The sequence below is a fragment of the Erithacus rubecula genome (assembly GCF_903797595.1).
Source record: "Erithacus rubecula genome assembly, chromosome: 6".
In the NCBI taxonomy this organism is placed as follows: domain Eukaryota; kingdom Metazoa; phylum Chordata; class Aves; order Passeriformes; family Muscicapidae; genus Erithacus; species Erithacus rubecula.
The window spans coordinates 151,685-170,112 of record NC_136688.1 but is presented as its reverse complement, the minus strand read 5'-3'; the positions used below and the strand labels follow the sequence as shown (position 1 = coordinate 170,112).

General features: G+C 41.3%; 1 protein-coding gene across 1 annotated transcript in view; it reads left to right on the top strand.

The window, feature by feature from the left end:
- Positions 1–18,428, top strand: part of LDLRAD3 (low density lipoprotein receptor class A domain containing 3) — a gene marked incomplete at its 5' end in the record, with an annotated part of 104,182 nt that overhangs the window by 25,427 nt on the left and 60,327 nt on the right. The window contains one exon of the mRNA XM_079309978.1: positions 10,781–10,927. Within this exon, the coding sequence (XP_079166104.1) occupies positions 10,781–10,927 (147 nt within the window). The remainder of the gene's footprint in view (positions 1–10,780; positions 10,928–18,428) is intronic.

The following is an 18,428-nucleotide window of genomic DNA, read 5'->3' as shown; positions in this document are numbered from 1 at the left end:
TGGTTTACTTTCTCCACCATTATTACACAATGAGTTTCCTTTCAGAGCCCTGCGCTTTTTCTCTCTAGCACACCTTTGGAATTGCCAGTGCCCGGTGCTGGGGGATACTCTTGGAGCAGGTACTGGGTGTGCAGCTGCAGGTTGTGCCCTGGGTGGGAAAAATGTTGGGATTCCCAGACAAGGAAGGGGCTGTGACCTGGTGCTGCCCTTTGCACAGCAGAGGGCACAGGGACCTGTGGCACCTGCCAGGTGAGCAGACACTGGGACACAGCAGGTGCCAAGGGCTCTGCAGGAGGACCCCAGACTATGGGCAGCACAGGCTGAGGGTAGGAAAGCACAGGGATTCCTTTGTTCAGGCTCCCTCTCCAGAGGCACCAGCTCGAGCTAGTTTTGTGTTATGTACCACAACTAAATTAATTAAAGGAGCCAGAGATTTGGGACTTTAGCATGGGAAACCAGAGTTAATGTGGTAAGGAAGCCTTGTCTGACAGTGTGAGTGTGGGTTGTGCAAAGAGTCAAGTGCACTCACTGTGTCACTAGAGCCACCCACTGTGTAGGGGTTTCAGTCCCAGCACTGAAAGTGTCTGGTAGTAGGAGTGTGATTGCCAGAGTGAGTCACAGGAGAGTTCCTGTGACACCAGTAAGGTGTCGGTGTGGAAAACCAGCCTTCACCATTTACATGTTTGCTGGGACACAGAATGGCATGTTTGGTTCTGACAGGCAGCTTTCCTTACTGGAGGAGACTCATATACAGCTACCAAGAAGAAATTAGTACTCTTGAAAACTTCACTGCTTAAAGATGTAATTGTGGCATAGTTGTTAAAGACAAACAACTTTGTGAGACTAAGTGATGCTTATTGCAGTTGAAAATGGCAGAAGCATTTGCTTTAGGTTACCTGACTTAGCCTGAGAAAAGGCTACAGTGCTTTTTGTGTTCTTAATCTGGAGGTGGAATGCATGTTCCTTTCTCTCTCTTCTGCGATGGCATAAGCTCTTGAAACTTTGTGGTGGGTTGATTCAGAAAGCACTGAGAACTGCAGACTCTAGGCTAACTTTTTTTTAAAATCTTGCTGCTCACCTGTGGTGGAGTTTATGCAACTGGATAGTAAGAGGAAGACAGGAATTTATGGCCAGGCTTATAGAAAGATGGGGCTGTTTGCTCTGATTTAAAGCAACTTGAACTGTTGCACATTTATGCTTATCACAGCTATGTACAGAAAGCAGCATAGAGTAGTTTGACATGGTGTTTCTGCCCTTCTGCCCCTGACCTGCTATATCATTCCATACTGTCATCATTGCATGGACTTGGATTCTCTGGTCTCTATAGGTGCAGAGGTTGTAATTTTGTATGGTTGGGTTTGTTTTTCCTTCCTGGCTGAAACATTCTTTTGCCTACCAGTTAACTATGCCTGTTTATTGTTTGTTTGAATGTTTGTTTTTCCTGTAACACGTAGCTCTTGATTAAGCTGCATTCACTTACAAAGGTTGATTCTATGTTCATCTGTGTGGTGAGACATAAGACTACAGAAATATTAAATATTCTTAGAAGTGCTGAGTGACTACTCATTGAAGAAGAGGCAAGATAATACTTTGTTGGCATCCTGCTGAAGCATTCTTTCTTCCCTTCTGTGTTTTTGTATGCTGGGATGTAAAAGAGGAGGGAGTGTGTCCAGTATCGGCTACCAACTCCAAAGGACTTCAGTGGTTTTTCTGCCAACAAGTTACAGCATGCTTTAACCACTGCCATGGTGAAATGTTCCTAGAGCAACTGACATTATGGAGTTGTTTTTTTTTTTTTTCAGAGAATTAACACTTTTACAGCCTCACTTCTGCCAGTCCTTGTGATTACTTCTCATTGGAGCAGTGCTTTAAGTGATTGTCATGTGACACGACAGAACAGCTTGAAGAACTCTTGCCTGTGGGGAAATAACCTAATAGTGAATTCAGTTGTTTTCTCCAGTCAGAACAATTGTGGGATTTTTCTTACATCATATGTAAGGCCTAGATGAATTTGCCCATCTAGTAAGGCTGAACATCCCAGAATTGCACAGCTAACCAACTTCTCTGAAGGCCCCAAAATGCAGGTAATTCAATACACATTTTTAAGCAAGAAAATGTGGTTAACAGCAACCTTTTATGATCTCTTGCATCTGCACACTGCTAAAAAAGTCCTTGCAGAAACAAGTCTCAAAGGGCAATTAAAAGCTTTTGATCTTTGAAAGTGAATATTCTGATTCTGATTGGGAAACTTAACTGTGGTAGGTAGGTTTTTTGTTGGCATAGATTATCATGTGAAGAAATTTAAACCTAGCCCTTCCCAATTGTTAGAAAAACGATAAAATACCCATAGTAGTTCTTGTTTAATGGAAGGGGGTTTTTCACCACTTCTGTTACTCCTTTAAATTTGATGCTGAATGAATCAGACTCAGTCTTGCTACTGTCACATTTCAGGCATGATCTCAGTATTTTCTGGGCAGAATGTCAGCTTGGCCTGTGTTTTTGGGAAATTGGAGTAATGTGATGGATCACATGAGCTTATTATCTCCTTGTTTACCCCTACTCCCCATTTAATTTCTGGTTGGTACATCTGTTTGATACAAAAACTGATGCCAAGTAATTACAAGTGTATTGTTAAATGAAAGACAGGAATAATAAAATCTAAATTCTGTCCTAAGATCTGTTGTAGGTTTTTCTGCATTATTGTGCATAAATCCTTCAGTCTTCTCTTTATGTGAAGACAAAAATAATGTTTTCCTTAAGGTGATGTTATAGCAGCATGCCATAGAATCATATAAATGTTTAACTGGAAGGACCCATCAGGATCGTCAAGTTCAACTCCTGGCCCTGCACAAGATGCCTCAAGAATCCCACCCTGTGCCTGAGAGCATTGTCCAAAAACTTCTTGAGCTCTCTCAGGTTTGGTGCTTCTCTGGGGAACCTGTTCCGGTGCCCAGCCACCTCTGGGTGAAAAAAACTTTTTCTTATGCTCAACTTAAACCTGCTCTAAATACAACTTCAGGCCATTCCCTTGGGTCCTGGCACTGGTCACCAGAGAGAAGAGATCTGTATCTGCCTCTCCCTTTCAGGAGGAAATTGCAAACTGCAGTGAGGTCTCCCCTCAGTCTCCTCTTCTCCAGGCTGAACAGACCCAGTGACCTCAGCTGCTCTTTATACAGCTTCCCCTCAAGGCCCTTCCCCATCCTCATGGCCCTCCTTTGGACACTCTCTAAGAGCTTTATATCATTTTTATCTTGTGGCACCCAGAACTGTCCCCAGCACTGGAGGTGAGGCTGCCCCAGCTCAGAGCAGAGCAGGACAATCCCCTCCCTTGCCTGGCTCTGTGCCTGATGCCCCCCAGGACAGGGTTGTTCCTCCTGGCTGCCAGGGCACAATGACTCAGATCCAACTTCCCAGACCAGGATCCCCAGGGCTCTTTCCAGCACTGCTCTCCAGCCTCTCATTTCCTAATCTATCCACACAAACAGGATTGTTGACCTTCAAAGGTATTAAAAATAAAATGTTTTTATTTTTCCTGCTTTGTTAAGGAAGCGTTAAGTGGGTAGCTCTAGCTTGGATAAGAACAGCATAAAATCTCCATCTGACTTTCTTGCTGGGGAATGCTTGTCTTTTGAGGTGCACCCAGTTCAGTAATCTCAAATATTCCATCCTGCTTCCTTTTTCTTTTTAAACCTGTGCTAGTTTGGAGCTGTGTTCACTCTACATAGTGGCCCACAGCCTCTTTCCCTTCCACCACGCTAAGTGTGCCAAGAGCCCGCAGACCTGGGGGATGTATTTTTGGTGTGTTCTCAAGCAGCTGCACTGCTGCTGAGACAAGCAAATGTGGAAGCTTTAGTGAAATGCCCAGTCCCCCAAATATAGAATCCAGCCATGAACAGTGCAGGATTAAAGTAAGCCTGTTCACTTTGGCTCACTTCCTGCACATGTTGTTGCAAGGAAAAAAAAGCAAATGGTTGTTTATTAGGGAGTGGTTTAGAAGATTATATTTCATTAAGGTGCTTGCATGGCTAAGTGCTGAAATGCAGCCACCTACTACAGGGAATGTGCTAGTTGCTTTAACTAATGCTGTAAGGTATTTGGAAGATACTCTGTTCTATGCATGTTGTGTTATTTTTGGTGGGACCGTGATGGATTAATTGATCTCCACTTCAACAAGGGCAGGTTTTGCAGTGAGGAATTATTGGGTGAATGATGGGCATTGGATAGTAGTCAAAGTTCCTCACCCCAGTAGTTTTTCTGTCTAAATTAAAAGAAGCTATCCATTTTAGTGCTCTGAGAAGGTTGGTTTTCCCGTTGTCTTTGACTTGCCTCAGTAATATTTAGTGTTTAATTTGAAGTTACCATAGGAGTTTTCTGATCTTTTGACTAGGACTGATCCATTTTAAATCTTGAAAATGCCAGATACTAAATATACTTTATCTCATGGATGATAATTGGAAAATTGAAGGAGGGGAAGTCAAACCTGATCAATAAGCAGTTCCTTGAATAATCTCTAATTACCTATTGCTTCAGTGGATAAACATTTTTGGGCACTTGTATTGCAGTGGGACTGTCAATCTGCCTTTACAAATAACTCTCATAACTTCTAATATAGCTTAAGCACTCTAATCATCAGGTAGTTTAAATGAGGATGGGGAGGATAGGGATTAAAACTGTTCAAGGGGGTTTAAGTTGTCAGATAATTAGTGGCAGGTGTCCTTCACTTGTGGCAGATGGCTTAGGTGTTGTCAGAGGTTTCACTCCAGAGCAAGAGCACTCCTGTCTTTTCTTTTGCTTCCCAAAGCCAGCCTGAATGTGTGCTGGCATGCTTTTCTTCTGTTCTGGCAAGGACCTTTGCAGTGGTGCACAGGAAAGCAGATCAAACTGAAGATTGGCATTTTTGCTTATTTACATGATACACTTCTGAACATTGAGCTGCAAGCAACTTTTGTGGTAATTCCAAAAGTGTTTATTTGAGAGATGGAAAATAAACTTCACCCTCATTGATGTATTTTCCTTACCTTTTTGGTACTGTTAATGAGCAATCTTTTTATACCCTTGTGTTTGAATTCAGCATTGGCACCTTCCTCTTCAAAGCTTGTGCCTTGTTTTCATTTTAACAAGAGGTGAAGTGTAATAAAGAGTTTGAGCAAGTTTGTCCTACAGTCTCTGGGTGGCTGCATGGGTCCTGACTTTCTCCCATAAGCACAGATTGTCTCTGCCTTCTGTTTCAGTGCAGTGAGCATTAATCCAAGCCTCCCTTAATGCCACTGGTGTGATCTTGCTGACAACACACTTCTATTGCCAGTGAAGTTTGTGCATGCACATGTTAAACTGAAGTTTATAGGCAAAGCACTTTCTTTGTGCTCAGCTTTTGAATTTCCTCCTCTGAGTGCATCACCTGCATTAGTAGATCTCTGTAAAGTAGGCATGGAGTAAGTCACATGCTTCATGTCAACAGAAATAAGTATGAGAACAAACATCTGTCCTGAGGGGTTAAATTCACAGAAGCAACTGGACCTGAATGTAAGCATTTGGAAGTAGTTTTGTGTTCCCTGAGGAATCAAATCCTGTAATAGTCTACCAGTCACTTGGCAGTGCTTATTTGCAGTCTTTTAAGATGATAGAGGAAGATGTAAAAATGCTTGCTCAAGTCTGCTAATATTGCTGGCTTTCCTTTAGTTATGATGTCTTTTACTGGTGTTCAAATATTGGCAGGTATTGAAGGTATGTCTTTTGGATGCCATCTTGCTGCAAATTCCAGTTACTGACTTGCCATAGTCTCTCTCCATTTGTTTTCATAACATGTTGCAGATTTCAGTAGAGTTAAAACAGATTTCTGATGTGCTTAAATCAGACCTGGTGTGGATTTACACCTGGCAAGGGTTTAAGCAAAAATTAAAAATGAATATGGAGTATAATGTGTGCATGGTGTGGCAGGAAGGTATCATCAGTAACCCTTCAGCCTCAGAGCTACATACCAGCCTGATCAAAATAATTCTCTTCACATATGAAAAGCTTTAAGCAACAATCCATTGAAAGTATCCTGTGAAGATCCCATGATTCCCACAAAAAACATGCCAAAGGTTTGGCAGTGGAGTTCATGCTTCATCCTTGGAAACAGATCCTTTTTGCCACAAGGCTGATGTTACTGGCATTGTTCATGAGGGCAATGAACACATTAAGTGTCCTGTATTTCTTCCTCAAAACCTCCTTGGCCAGGCTGATTGCCTGCTCTTACTGATTATACTTTCTGATACAGAGTGTGATCAGTAATGATCTGTTCTGTAATGTGCACAATTCTCTGGAGTGCTTTCAGGTAAAGGTGGTTTTGTGAAGGATATCCTTGACTTGCTTTCTTAATACAGTGTGAAGTGTTTGCTCAGTATGACTTGTCCTTTCATTTATTTTTTCTTGATTCTTTTTTGGGGAATATTAAATATTTAGATACCAGCATTTTTGGAAGTGGCTGCTAAAACAGATTGATTTTCCTTACTCAGTCCATTTCAGAGTGAAACACGAGTCCGTTTTTTATATTCAGCCCAGATGGTATGCTGCTTAAAGTGAGCAATGTGTTACAGTGAAAATGGACTGCTTTTCCCCTTCTTTCCTTCCTCCTTTACTTAACCGAACACATCCATGTAGCTCCGATTTGGGTTGAATTCAAAATTAATCAAAGAGGCTGCAGGGTAAATATGTCAACTATTGGAATGCCAGCTCTGCCAGATTGAAGGAGTTTCTGCCCCTGCCAACAGGCAGTGCAGCAAGTTGGCTACACAAAACCTGACATCTTTTTGGACCTTGTTAGAAAAACGGACACGATGATGTGGTTTGGTCCTTTCCATGTCTGAGGGCTGGGAACTGAGGGCCGCACTGAGCATTTCTTTGAGGGTTTGTTGGTTTTTTTTTAATCCATTAGGAGAGACTTGCAAAGTGTGAGGGAAACAGAAGAGAGTAATACCATTTAAAACAGTTCCACATGTGACATTGTTTTGACAATATTTTATCCACCAATGGATTTTTTGGGCATGGAGTAATGCATGAAATGAGTTTCTAGATGCATTGGCTGTTACTCTGAAATTGCTCTCTGTAACATGCAACTCTCCTAGGAGCTGATGAAAGTCGTGCTTTGAGAAAAGTATTGGCTGCTTTGAAACTGGACTGAATCAGAGTTCCCATGTTCCTGTTCCACAGCAAAGCTTGGGTAGGGCTGTCTGCAAGTGTCTTGACCTGCCACTATCTTGTGTTAATTCGGTGAAAGGGTTAGTAATACATCCTTGCTTTAGAAGGATATTGAGGGTAAGGTTGTTGTATGACAAAGGAAATCCTGTAAACAGCTTTCTGGGTAACAAAATTTGATAACTGTTCCTGGAATGTTGCTTCAATCTAATAGGATATAATTATGGCATTTATTTAAAGGAGTTGTTAAAAGGAACAGTGACTTGATAATGATTTTTAGGAAAGTTGGTTTTTGTTCATGCTTTTTGAAACTCTAAAAATTTGTAAAATTGGTTAGCTTGCTCTAAAATCTTTTCATTAAAAGAGTGTCAAGATCATGGCTGAAACTTTTCAGCAAGATAACAGCAGTAGCTGTGACAGGAGCTGACCTTAGATTATTCTGCACAGGAAGTGTTATAGTGCTTGAGATGCATCCAGTTATGTTTTTTTCTCAGAGCACCAGGGTACTTTGTGGGGCAAAGGCAGTTCTGTAGCTGAGGCAGGTGGCTGTGAGACCTGCTGTTGGTTCTTAGCTAGCAGCTTGGCCAAGTCAAGAGGAAGTCTCACTTAAATATTCACAGAAGGACTTTTCATTTTATATAGATGCTGCTTCTATGTGGAGGGGGAGTAGGCTGGATGAGAGATATACAAGGTTAGGTAAGAAGGTAGTGCAGAGCAATGGAGAGAAATACCATGAGATTGGCACCTTTTTGATGTTGCTGCCTAAATGTACTTAGTTGTTCACGTTCTGAGAGAGCAAAAGCCTTGGCAATTTCTAGTTCTCTTGTCAAGCTTGAATAAGCTCTGTTTTATATCAGAGATTTATTCTTAGCCAGAACATTTCAGTTTTGTAATACCTGAGAACTTGTAAATTCTTAGGAAAGTTAAGAAAACTACCAGGAAAGTCTCCCAGTAGTGCCATACTGACCTGAAACTGCTTTTGGGGGGAACTGTGGAGAATGGAGTTAGATTCTAGTGTTGAAGTTCTTACATGCCTTATGACACTTGACACTAGTACATTGAACTCCTACATTGCCAAGAATACTGAGGTATCTTTCCTATCTTCATCTGACAATGGCATCCTGTAATTTTGTATTACTGTGGTAGATTTTCTCCAGTTGCAGACAGAGGTGGTGTTCATGCACTGGAGTGGTTTGCTAATAAAAGGTTGTGGGAGCTTCACCCTGCAGCTGTTTAGGTGTGGGGATTTTCCTTTGGTCATTACTTAGCAGGTACAGGTCAGTGATACAAAGAGTGAGTTGAATGTGTTCGGGTACTGTTGTAAGGGGAAAGGAATGGCATAACCAACACCAAAGCCCTCGCTGGTTGAGCACAGAAGTGCAGAACTCAGCAGTGATTCTGTAAGGCTGCACTAGCCTGGGGATGCTGACTGGCAGCACTGTATCTGTTCGGTGTTTCATGGCAGGAGTAGCCAAGGACAAACTGTTGCCATTGCTAATTTAAAGTCGGGGATTCAGGCATGAAGCAAAGTTGTGTGTAGCATTTCCCCAGGAACTGCTGGGGCAGCGAGGACTCTGCCTGGCTGGGCTGGAGCTGAGCCTGTTGCAGTGTGCTGTAGGCTGTAACAGTGTAGAGTGTAAACCTGCTGTTTCTCCCTGGGAAAAACAATGATCGGGGCATGAAGCTGAGGTTTGAATGACACTGCTAAAAGATGTCTAATTGCCAGCTGCATGCCTTAGTATGCTTTTTGGAGGTTGTCACTCTCTTTCTTTAAGGTGCTACATACAGCAGAAGAATTACAGGTGTCTCTGGAGACCTTATTTCCACCTTTTTTTCCTGAACTACATTGTCTTTTAACAGCTCAGGGCAAATTTCTATTAAAGCATCTGCTCCATGCTGGCAGGTTCTTGAAACATCCCCAGGAAAGTCAGACATTTGCAAGAAATAACATTTGAAAGGAAATGCATTGTTTGAGAGAGACATAGGCTTAGAGAGTACCTCCCTGAAGCATTCCTCTCTGTCTTTTGAAATAGTGATGTGAAACTTAGCAGTTTTGCCTGTGCCAGGGATGCAACATTTTTATACCTTGTGGGGGAGGAAGGGAACAATCTACATTTGGCTGATTCAGAAGTTTCTGAAAAGCCTCATACACTAATCATGCTATATATTTTGGTGAATATGTTCTCCAAAAATGTCAGTACAAAGCAGATTCCTTCCTGGGACTTCAGGAATGAGTTAGGGAAAAGGTCTTACCTGAAACTTCTTATGCTGGCAGTTGTGATCTGCTCTGTGCCCTGTGCAGCACTGTAGAATTAGGCACTTGTCGTGTTGTGTTCATAATAGTTTTCCTCACCCTTGGTGTTCAGGCCTTCCTGGGAGGGGAAGGAGTTGGACTCCAAGAGCAGCAGGAAGCAAGATGGCATAGGGATGGGCAGTGGAGGGAACTGACTACAGCTCTGCCATCCCCTAGAGTTCCAAAACTGATGTACTTATCCTCAAAATAGATAAATAATAGGTAAATGGTTAAGCTTTGTGTCAACTTAGTTTGTTCTTCCTGGTTCTAAACCATGAAAGTATGCAGGTTGGCAGGGGGGACATGTTTTTGTGACTCCTCCATCCATACCTGGGAAGGTTTGTATATCTTGGGCTTTTTGCCTACTCAAGTGCATGTTGCCTGAGACTAGTCTGGAATATGACAGGAAGACAAGGGGAAGAATATTATTTTTCTCGCTGTCTGCCTTGTCTTGCAGCTCTGTGACAGGTCGTGCCATTTTGATGCTTATTAAAGCCATCGAGTGTCATTATCCTTCCTTCACTGAAGCTAGAGTTTCTGTGATATCTGCATTCCAAAAGACAATGCACAAAGTGTGAAAAATGGTAGATTAAAATGTCTGACTAGCACTGTGTCTAACCTTGAAGGCAAAGCTCTGGGTTTCTTTCTCTCACTGTTCTCTGGATCTCCAGTATCCCACTACTGTGCTCCCTCTACCTGGCAGACTCAGTGTGCCAGCTGCCTTACTGGCCTGTGGACAGATGTGTGCCAGGGGACTGTATTGACACCAAGAAGCTCATTTCTAACTTTGATCAGCAGCACCATGTTTAAAACTTAATTGAAATCCTAGTATGAATCACTCAGTGTGTTACCTTGTGAATAGCTCTCTGCTAACAGCAACAAAGTATTCTGCAGGCTAAGTATTAATCTGACAAAAGCATGGGAGGATAAAGCTGAATTCACGTGGCCTCATCCATTTTACTTCTGTATAGACTGACCCTGTGAAAAAGAAAGATTTGTTTGTTGTTTTTTTTTTAAACAACCATTGCTTTGGCCTGAGTATACATAGAGGCTGCATGTGTGTTCAAGAAAGAAAATAGCAAGATAAAATCTGCAAAACATTGTGTGAGAATGGAGAACAGGTAAAATGAGAATTTAAGAAAAAGAAAGTGCTACCATGATTAGGATACTGATAGGATAATGACAAAATAACTAGGGTCAGGCTCCATTTGTTTCTTCTTCATTCAGCCACTGATAAACAGCTTGCTCAGTGACAGCTTTTGCTGCCTTTGTTAATGCTCAGTGAACTTACCTCTCTTTCATTTGCCGCAGACAGCCAACTGTTGCCTGGGAATAACTTCACCAATGAATGCAACATTCCTGGAAACTTCATGTGCAGTAATGGGCGCTGTATCCCGGGGGCCTGGCAGTGTGATGGGCTGCCAGACTGCTTTGATGACAGCGATGAGAAGGAATGCCGTAAGTGACCACTGCTGTGACCTTATCCTGCTTTTTATCACAGGGCTTGGCTAACGAGTGCTACTGCTGTGTTGGAGGAGGAACAAAGCTGCTGCCACTTTCCTCATTCAGATCTCGTTGGAAAAAACACTTAGGTTTTATTGTTTCAGGTCTTTAATGTTCTTCAGTGTCCAGTTTTGATACAGCACTTGGGGAGGTACCTGAACTGATGGATAAATTGAGATGAACTTGACTTATGATTCTTCCATGATGCTCTGTGGTTTTTAGGGATCCTGCATGTACTGCTTCAGCACACTGGTGTAGTGCTGTAAGTTGACCTTCATTACCATCAAACCTAGTTCCTTCCATTTTAGAATTGTTGACTGTATCCTGTGATTGTTGTTCTCTCCAATCAAAATGCAATTCTTAACTCTATGAACTTTAACAGTAACTTTCTAAAAAATAGGCTAAAATAATTTGCTAATTGGTGTTTTTAAGTTTCAATCCTTCCTGAAGAACTTTTATTTCTAGAGAGTTAAAAAGTCTGGTCTGGTTCTCATCTGTGATTTCGTCTTTTCCTTAGCATTAAGATTTAGTTAATGTTACTCAGCCATAACATGAAACTTTCTAGCCTACATGTGTTAACCAGGCAGCAAAATTATGCTGTAGCATAATGCTGTGATTTGAAATCCAGTTGAGAGTGAAAAAAATAAAATTTAATATGATTCTAGAGCAATTGAGAAATTTCTGAGATGTTACTGGTATTTATGTAGCAAATGTGATTTCTCTCTGTGTGTACTTTACAGAGGTTTTCATTACACTTAAACTGAATTTATAAGAAGCTTACCTTTCCCAGGACATTTTCAAGACAAGCATTAGCTTTGTTGATTGAACAGAAGGAAAAAAGAATAGCTTTTTTCAAATTACCTGACTAGAAATACATGTGTTGTTAAATGTTCTTGCTTTTTTAAACTTGATTCCTCTTCTCTAACCCCAGTAATCCATCCCTTTTAAATAATGGGCCTTTAATAACTGTGCCATGTAAATCTCCATATATAGTTTTGCTTTAAGCCAGTGAGCTTTGCTTGCTTTCTAAAGAATTAAAACTATCTGTATGAAGTAACTAATGCTCTACAGTCTTTATAAGGCATCAGGCTTGTGTTGCAACTTTGAAGACAGGTTAATTTAATTTTCTTTCACACTTCAATGTTAACATTAAAAGATAGGCCTTTTACAAGGATTGGTCAGTGTCATGCATATCTGTTTAAACCCTAACAGAAATTATATCAGTAGGAGCTTTGGCAAGGATAAGAATATCTGAAGTTCAACCTGTACCTTTCAGTGAGGTGTTCCTGGTGACAGCAGCAGGTTCCTCATTATTTGGCTTCTGAATAGACTGCTGGCATGACTTTGGGTGTGCTGCTGCTTCTTTTTAAAACATGCTGAATGACAGTACTTGCTTGCATTTATGGGATACACACGAGGAGATTCTGTGTCTCTAAGACTGTTGTCACTGTTTGTCTTGCATAAGGTTTTTTTCGTTTGATATAATGAGATGATGTTTATGAAGTTTTTCTTAATGAAGGCTGGACTGGGTATTTACTCAGGAATCAGTAAAAAGAAAATGTGCTTTGTGACTCTCTGTTCAAAAATTTCTTTATCAAAATCAGTTGGGTCTGATGAGTTACAGACAGTAGTGAACTGACAATAAAATATAAATAGCTGTAAAATGGCAGTTCATAAAAGCTGTTCTTGTCACCACAGACTCAAATAAACCTCAGTGATGTAGACTAGGCTGCAACTATGAATTTTAAGTTGCTGCAGAACTGTTCTTCCTGGGGTTTTTTTCAAATACTTTTATCCAGCTTGATTGGCTGACAGTTTCCTGGATGAACATCCTTTTGATCCTATACAAATTGATGGAGATAATTAGACTGTTCTTTCCTCTTGTCCTACATCTATCTGCTATTGGATCACCCTCACAAATGTAAAATTAGCATACAAAAGAGACTTTCAGGGAGAGCAATCAATGTGAATCCTATGCTGGCCTGCTGTTAACAGGCCAGATAAGCCAAAACAGAATAGAGATAGTGCTCACTTGAATCTCCACATTTGTAGTGTTTCTGACCAGTCTTTTGCATTATAAAGTAATCAGAAGTTGGATGTGTTTATACAGACCAAATCTGGTGTTAGACTTGGTCCTAGCTCAGAGATAAGGCATTGAAAAGTAGCATTATAGGTATAAATGCTTAGTTTTTTAATCAATTAAGTCTACACTTTGTTGCATTCCTTCCATCTTAACGGGGCTCTACTTCCTAAGACTTGCCTTGCAGCAAAATTAGAGTTCTTTGTTTTCTGCTGTGATATTGCTTTGCAGTAGCTGAGCTGTTGGTGCTAAACACAAAGCCATAGGAGTTGCATTAGCAGCATGAGATGGCTGAGTTCCCAGTGTGTTACTACTCACAGCTGTACTTTAGGCTGCTTTGTGTGTGATTCCTCAAGAAGTAATTATTTCACATTAAAATGTCTGTGTGTGAATAGGAGCTTGGTTAAAGGGTTCATTTGTTGTGAATATGGGTATGCTGTGTTGTGGCATGACCATGAGGAAGTAGTTGTGCACATCTGTGTGGTTATCTGGAAAGTCCTTCTCTTCTGATTTATCATATGGTTGAGTGTGGATGTCCAGCAATAATTTATCAATTCTGTTGCTCTAACATTTCATCCTGTCTGTCCCCCTTTTAAGCAGGAAAACTGTCAACTCCAGGTCTGGTTCTCATATTTTGTGGCAAGCAAGTGGAAGAGTGGTGCTCTGGATGTGAGGAGGAAATAAGATGCAAAGTAGAATTACCTGCACATTGTCCATTCATGTGTTACCTCTTCCCTGTCTTCCTTTTGTCCCTTTTCTGTTTCCTCTCCAGGATAGTCTCTGTTAATCATGTCACTTTGCTTATGGGTTTTCTTTCGTCTCCCATACTTGCCAGAACCCACATGCCATCTGTCATCTCCTGTGGTTCCTCTGTGCCCTTACCTGTCACCTTAACACATCCCATGCCAGCCATCTTTGTGCTGTTTAGTGCACAGAACATTTCTCATACTCTTGCCTTCTCTAATGGTGATGTGATGACTGAAAATGTTGCCTGTTTTTATCTGGGGAGGAGGGTTGAGGAAAGCCATGCAAGCGAGGGAATAAGCTGAGACAGTGACTTCTCATTGTTGTACATAAGAACTGCTTCTTGAAGAACTACCTCACTTTGTTTTTCCCTCCAAGCAACTAATTGAGCTTGAAAAAGATTAATTTACCATATCAATGTGAACATTTTGTGAGTACTTCCAGTTCTCTGTAGTTTGAGTAAACTGCTATCATCAGTGTATCTCCCAGTGGAGAACTGTTTTGTGGTTCATCTCCCTGTCTTCTGGTTCTCATTGGTTGGATTGCTCCTCTGCCTATGTAATCCAGTATCTGTCATTCACATTTCTTTTAAGTGTTGCTATTACTACTGCTTTTCACCATGTGGATGATTTATAAAGGAAGCTAAGGCTCTTCTTAACAAATGCAGAATCTTTACCAACCATCTTTCCTGTGAAGTTTGGAGGGATTGATTGCATAGGTCCTTAATCCTCCTCTGGTTGCATACCAGACATTATAGATACCTGGGTTAGTGCTTGCTCTGGTCAGGTTGGGAGCTGCATGTTGTCAGCACTCAGTTTTTTCTGTTATCAGATATGGAAGATACAAAATTTTCCTAAATAGACAGCCTGAATGATAAGAGCCCAGAAATGTGTGCTTGCATGTTTCAAAACATTTTGAGGTAAATGGATTATCTCTATTGCTGACTTTTATACCTACCTGTTGACCTATTCCTTTGGAGCCAAGACCTGTGTCTCACTCTTGGAAGGATTCTCATCTTGAGATTTAAGAGTGCGCTAATATTCTTAATTAAGCTCATAATTTACTCTGTCATCTCTGTTTCCTCTTTCCTTTGCTCTTTGTACATCTTTGTATTAGATTATTACAGAGGGAGCATTGTGAACACAGAATGGTTTTTGTCCCTAATGAGCAGCAGCTAGTGGGGAGATGGCATGTGCTGCCTTTGTCAGCTAACGAGCAGCAGATGGTGGGGATTCAGAGCATGGCACATCATCCACACTAAGTGCCTGGCATGACAGCAGCCAGAATTAGAGACATACCAAATACCCAGGAGTCTAGATTTTCCTTTGTCGCTCTTCTGAGGGATGCCAAATTTGTATGTTCAGCTATGAGCAAATAGTGGCACACAGTGAATCAGTGACTATCTGTGTTAATCCAAGGCCTAAAGAGTGTAAGCTGTGGGCTAGAAAGAAGCTGTATGCAAGGATAGCCTTGGGGCAGCGTGTTCTCACCTTCAAAACCTCCTCTTGCTCGTTTCTGTTTCCGGTTGGCACTGTTGCTCATCCAACACGCACATAAAGGTAAAGCAGGTTTCTGAGTCGATGGTAAAAGCTGTGGTTTGGTTGTACAGGTGTCTGAGCAAAGGGGCATCATCCATGCTTGTAAGGATGTGCTGCCAGCACACTCCTGGGCTGGCTAGCAAGAGCTGGTCTGTAGGAACATCCGGAACTGTGGTAATAAAAAGCTCATTTCATCACCAGCAATCCATCGTCATCAAACCTTGCTCTGATCGTCCTTCAGACAGAGCAAGTCTCCTCCATGGGGGAGAATGTCTTTATTAAATGTAGTGCTGCATGAAAATGGTCCATTATCATTAGGATTCCCCAGACAGGTATTGAAGCTACCTGCCAAGCAGACTTCCAGTAAAGGTCAGTTTTGTCTCTTTGCCTGAGACGTGTGCTTGCAGAGAACCCAGTGCAATCAGAACTGAAGGTTTTGTAATACCTGCAGTCCTGGGTTGCACTCAGAATGGTGTGGTGGGCCAAGCTTTTCTGCAGTTTCACAGCAGCAGGCTAACTCTCAGGGTCCTGAACACTGTGACTTGCATTTGGGCAATCTGAGAAATCAGTTTAATCCAAGAGTCCAGTAGATTTGCTAAGAACATTTCTGTTTCTGTGTCAGAGAATTTAAGCCCTTGGCACCACTGCTGAAGCCAGGGTCCTGGTGACAAAAACCCTAAGAGCTCCTACACCTGGTGGGCTGCATGCTGTAGTGCAAGATGAAGGTGTGAGGTGGGAGTGTGTTCTGGTTACAGTTGTGACCATGCTTCTGTTGCTCGTTTTGCAAGCATTTTTAATTGTCTTTGTAAGGTAAGTAGAATAACATTTGAGATAATCCTGTAATTACTTGTTCATTGCTGATATGTTAGCATATTAATCTTTGATTTCATCCTCTCTTGTGTCTCTTAACTATGTTCTAGCTTTTACCCTGTAGAGTTGGAACTGTGTATTTATGTATAATAAACATGACCTATTTTGTCACATTCCATTCTGTGTCTATCTTCTCTATGTTGAGTATGTTTGCATTTCCATTTAATCTGTCTAAATGCACACAGGGTTTTGTATAAATGCTTTATAGTCTCAGAAGATTTTAGAGATCTGGTTTTGTCAGGGTGTGGAGTGCTGGGGTGGCAGATGTGGCACGACTAAGCCTGCATCATTCAAAGTGTTTGTATTTGCACGCTTGCTCTAAATCTTCATTGTCTGCACTGGTGGGGACTTAAACTGCATTAGCAGTATATTGTAGTTGGAAAGTGCAGCCCACACTAACCATTTTTGAGTTTCCCCGAGGTTTGCTGTATCTTATTTTTCTTATTTTTTCCATCTCCAATATGAAGCTTTCTTACCAGACAAGTGTTTACTGCTCCCTCTGGTGTTCACTTGCAACAGGTGTTGGAGCTCCCTGCGCTGAGGAGCAGCCTAGTTTGTAATGATCAGTTACATACAGCCGTGGAGGAGAGAGAAAGGATTTCACAGGAATGCCAAGTGAAGCCCACGCTCTGCAATTAGTAGCCCGGGTTTCCTAGATCATGCGAAGAATATTTCCCTGTGCTCTAAACCCTTTCATTTGAGAAACTGAAACTCTTAGAGAACAAAGGCAGATTAGCTAGGCTTTCTTCAGGTGAATTTTGACTGACTTAATTGCACTCAGTTTCTACAAAAGAGATAGGTTTTTTTACCAACTACATTTGAGGGCTGGAAAGTATTTAAAAAAGAAAAAATCCCACTGAGACCGAAGTCGTGTCTGAGGAAGTTGGTCTGTCAGTGGAGAAGCTCTTGAGTGCCAAAACTCCTACACTTGCTGGCACAGGCTGCAGTAGAAAGGAGGTGGATTGAATGGGGACTGCAACAGCTTCAAAGCCATGTCATATGCTTGGAAGCCTCAAATGAGGACTGTCAGACTGCCTTGTCCTGCCCTCTTTGATGTAGGGTATATTTCAGGAGGCGGCCTCTAGATTTGTTGCTGTTTGCTGCTTTAAAAAAAAAAAAAAAAAAAAAAAAAAAAACCAAATGTAAAACATGGAGTTTGCCCTCAATCAAGAGCACGCTTTGAGTCTGCTCTACAGGAAGCTCACAAGTTGATATACTAAGACACATGATGTGTGCATGCTTTTCCCTTCGTAAGACCCAAAATTATAATAGAGGCAAAGGCAAAATTGAGTACTAAATCATCATTGCTAACAGCTCAAATCATTCTGATGAGTCTGAATTTAGATGTGTCTCCTCACCATGTGTTAAGGTTTGCTGTGAGAGCAGTCAAGATCACGACTTCCACGCTGCTAAGAATAAGGAACCGGCTTTAGTAGCCACTTTAAAAGACAGAGAAAAAAAGTCTTGTAGAGACAATGAGTTCTGAAATCTTTATAAGGTATTTAATAAATGCTTATTATGATAGTACAGTTACTACAGCTGAAGACATTTTGCTTGGATTTAACCACTCAACAGGATCCGTCTAATGAATGGCTTTCATGTACAGGAACAAAGGGCACAAAGTAATTCTGGCTCCTATCTTTTAAATACCAGGCTTTCAGTTCAACAAGCAGAGCTCAGTCCACTGAAGAATGAGATGTGGTGTTTTGTTAAAAAGAAATGTCTACCCCATTCAGAAGGGATTGTCTAAATCAGTTAAGATCTAGAAATATAGCAGTGGGCCCGGACTTAGGCAGGACTAATCCTACCTATCACTAAAGATTACTGACTTTGAATTAATATTCAGTAGCCTCAGAAAATTATTCTTAAAGCATCAGTTAAAGCCAGGTGTAGACTAAGAGTAATTCTACAGAAGATGAAGGGCAGGGTGATGTTTTGGAGATGCTTTCAGATTCCTGGGATTAAGATTCAGCATTGCATACCTGCAGTAAGTTTTTGGAATACCCCATAATGTATAAATGTGAAGGCATCTCAGCTGCTGCAGTCTGTAGCTTCTAGCCAGGTGCATTTTTAGCTTTGAGAAGTTCCCATTGCTGGTAAGTTGTATTCTGTCTTGCTAGTGAACAGCTTATACACAGTGTGAGCTAAACAGCTGTGAAGTGGTCTTGTATCAAAGCTTACTGCATTTTGGAGAAGATAAGTATTCATTAGTTGCTAATTTGCA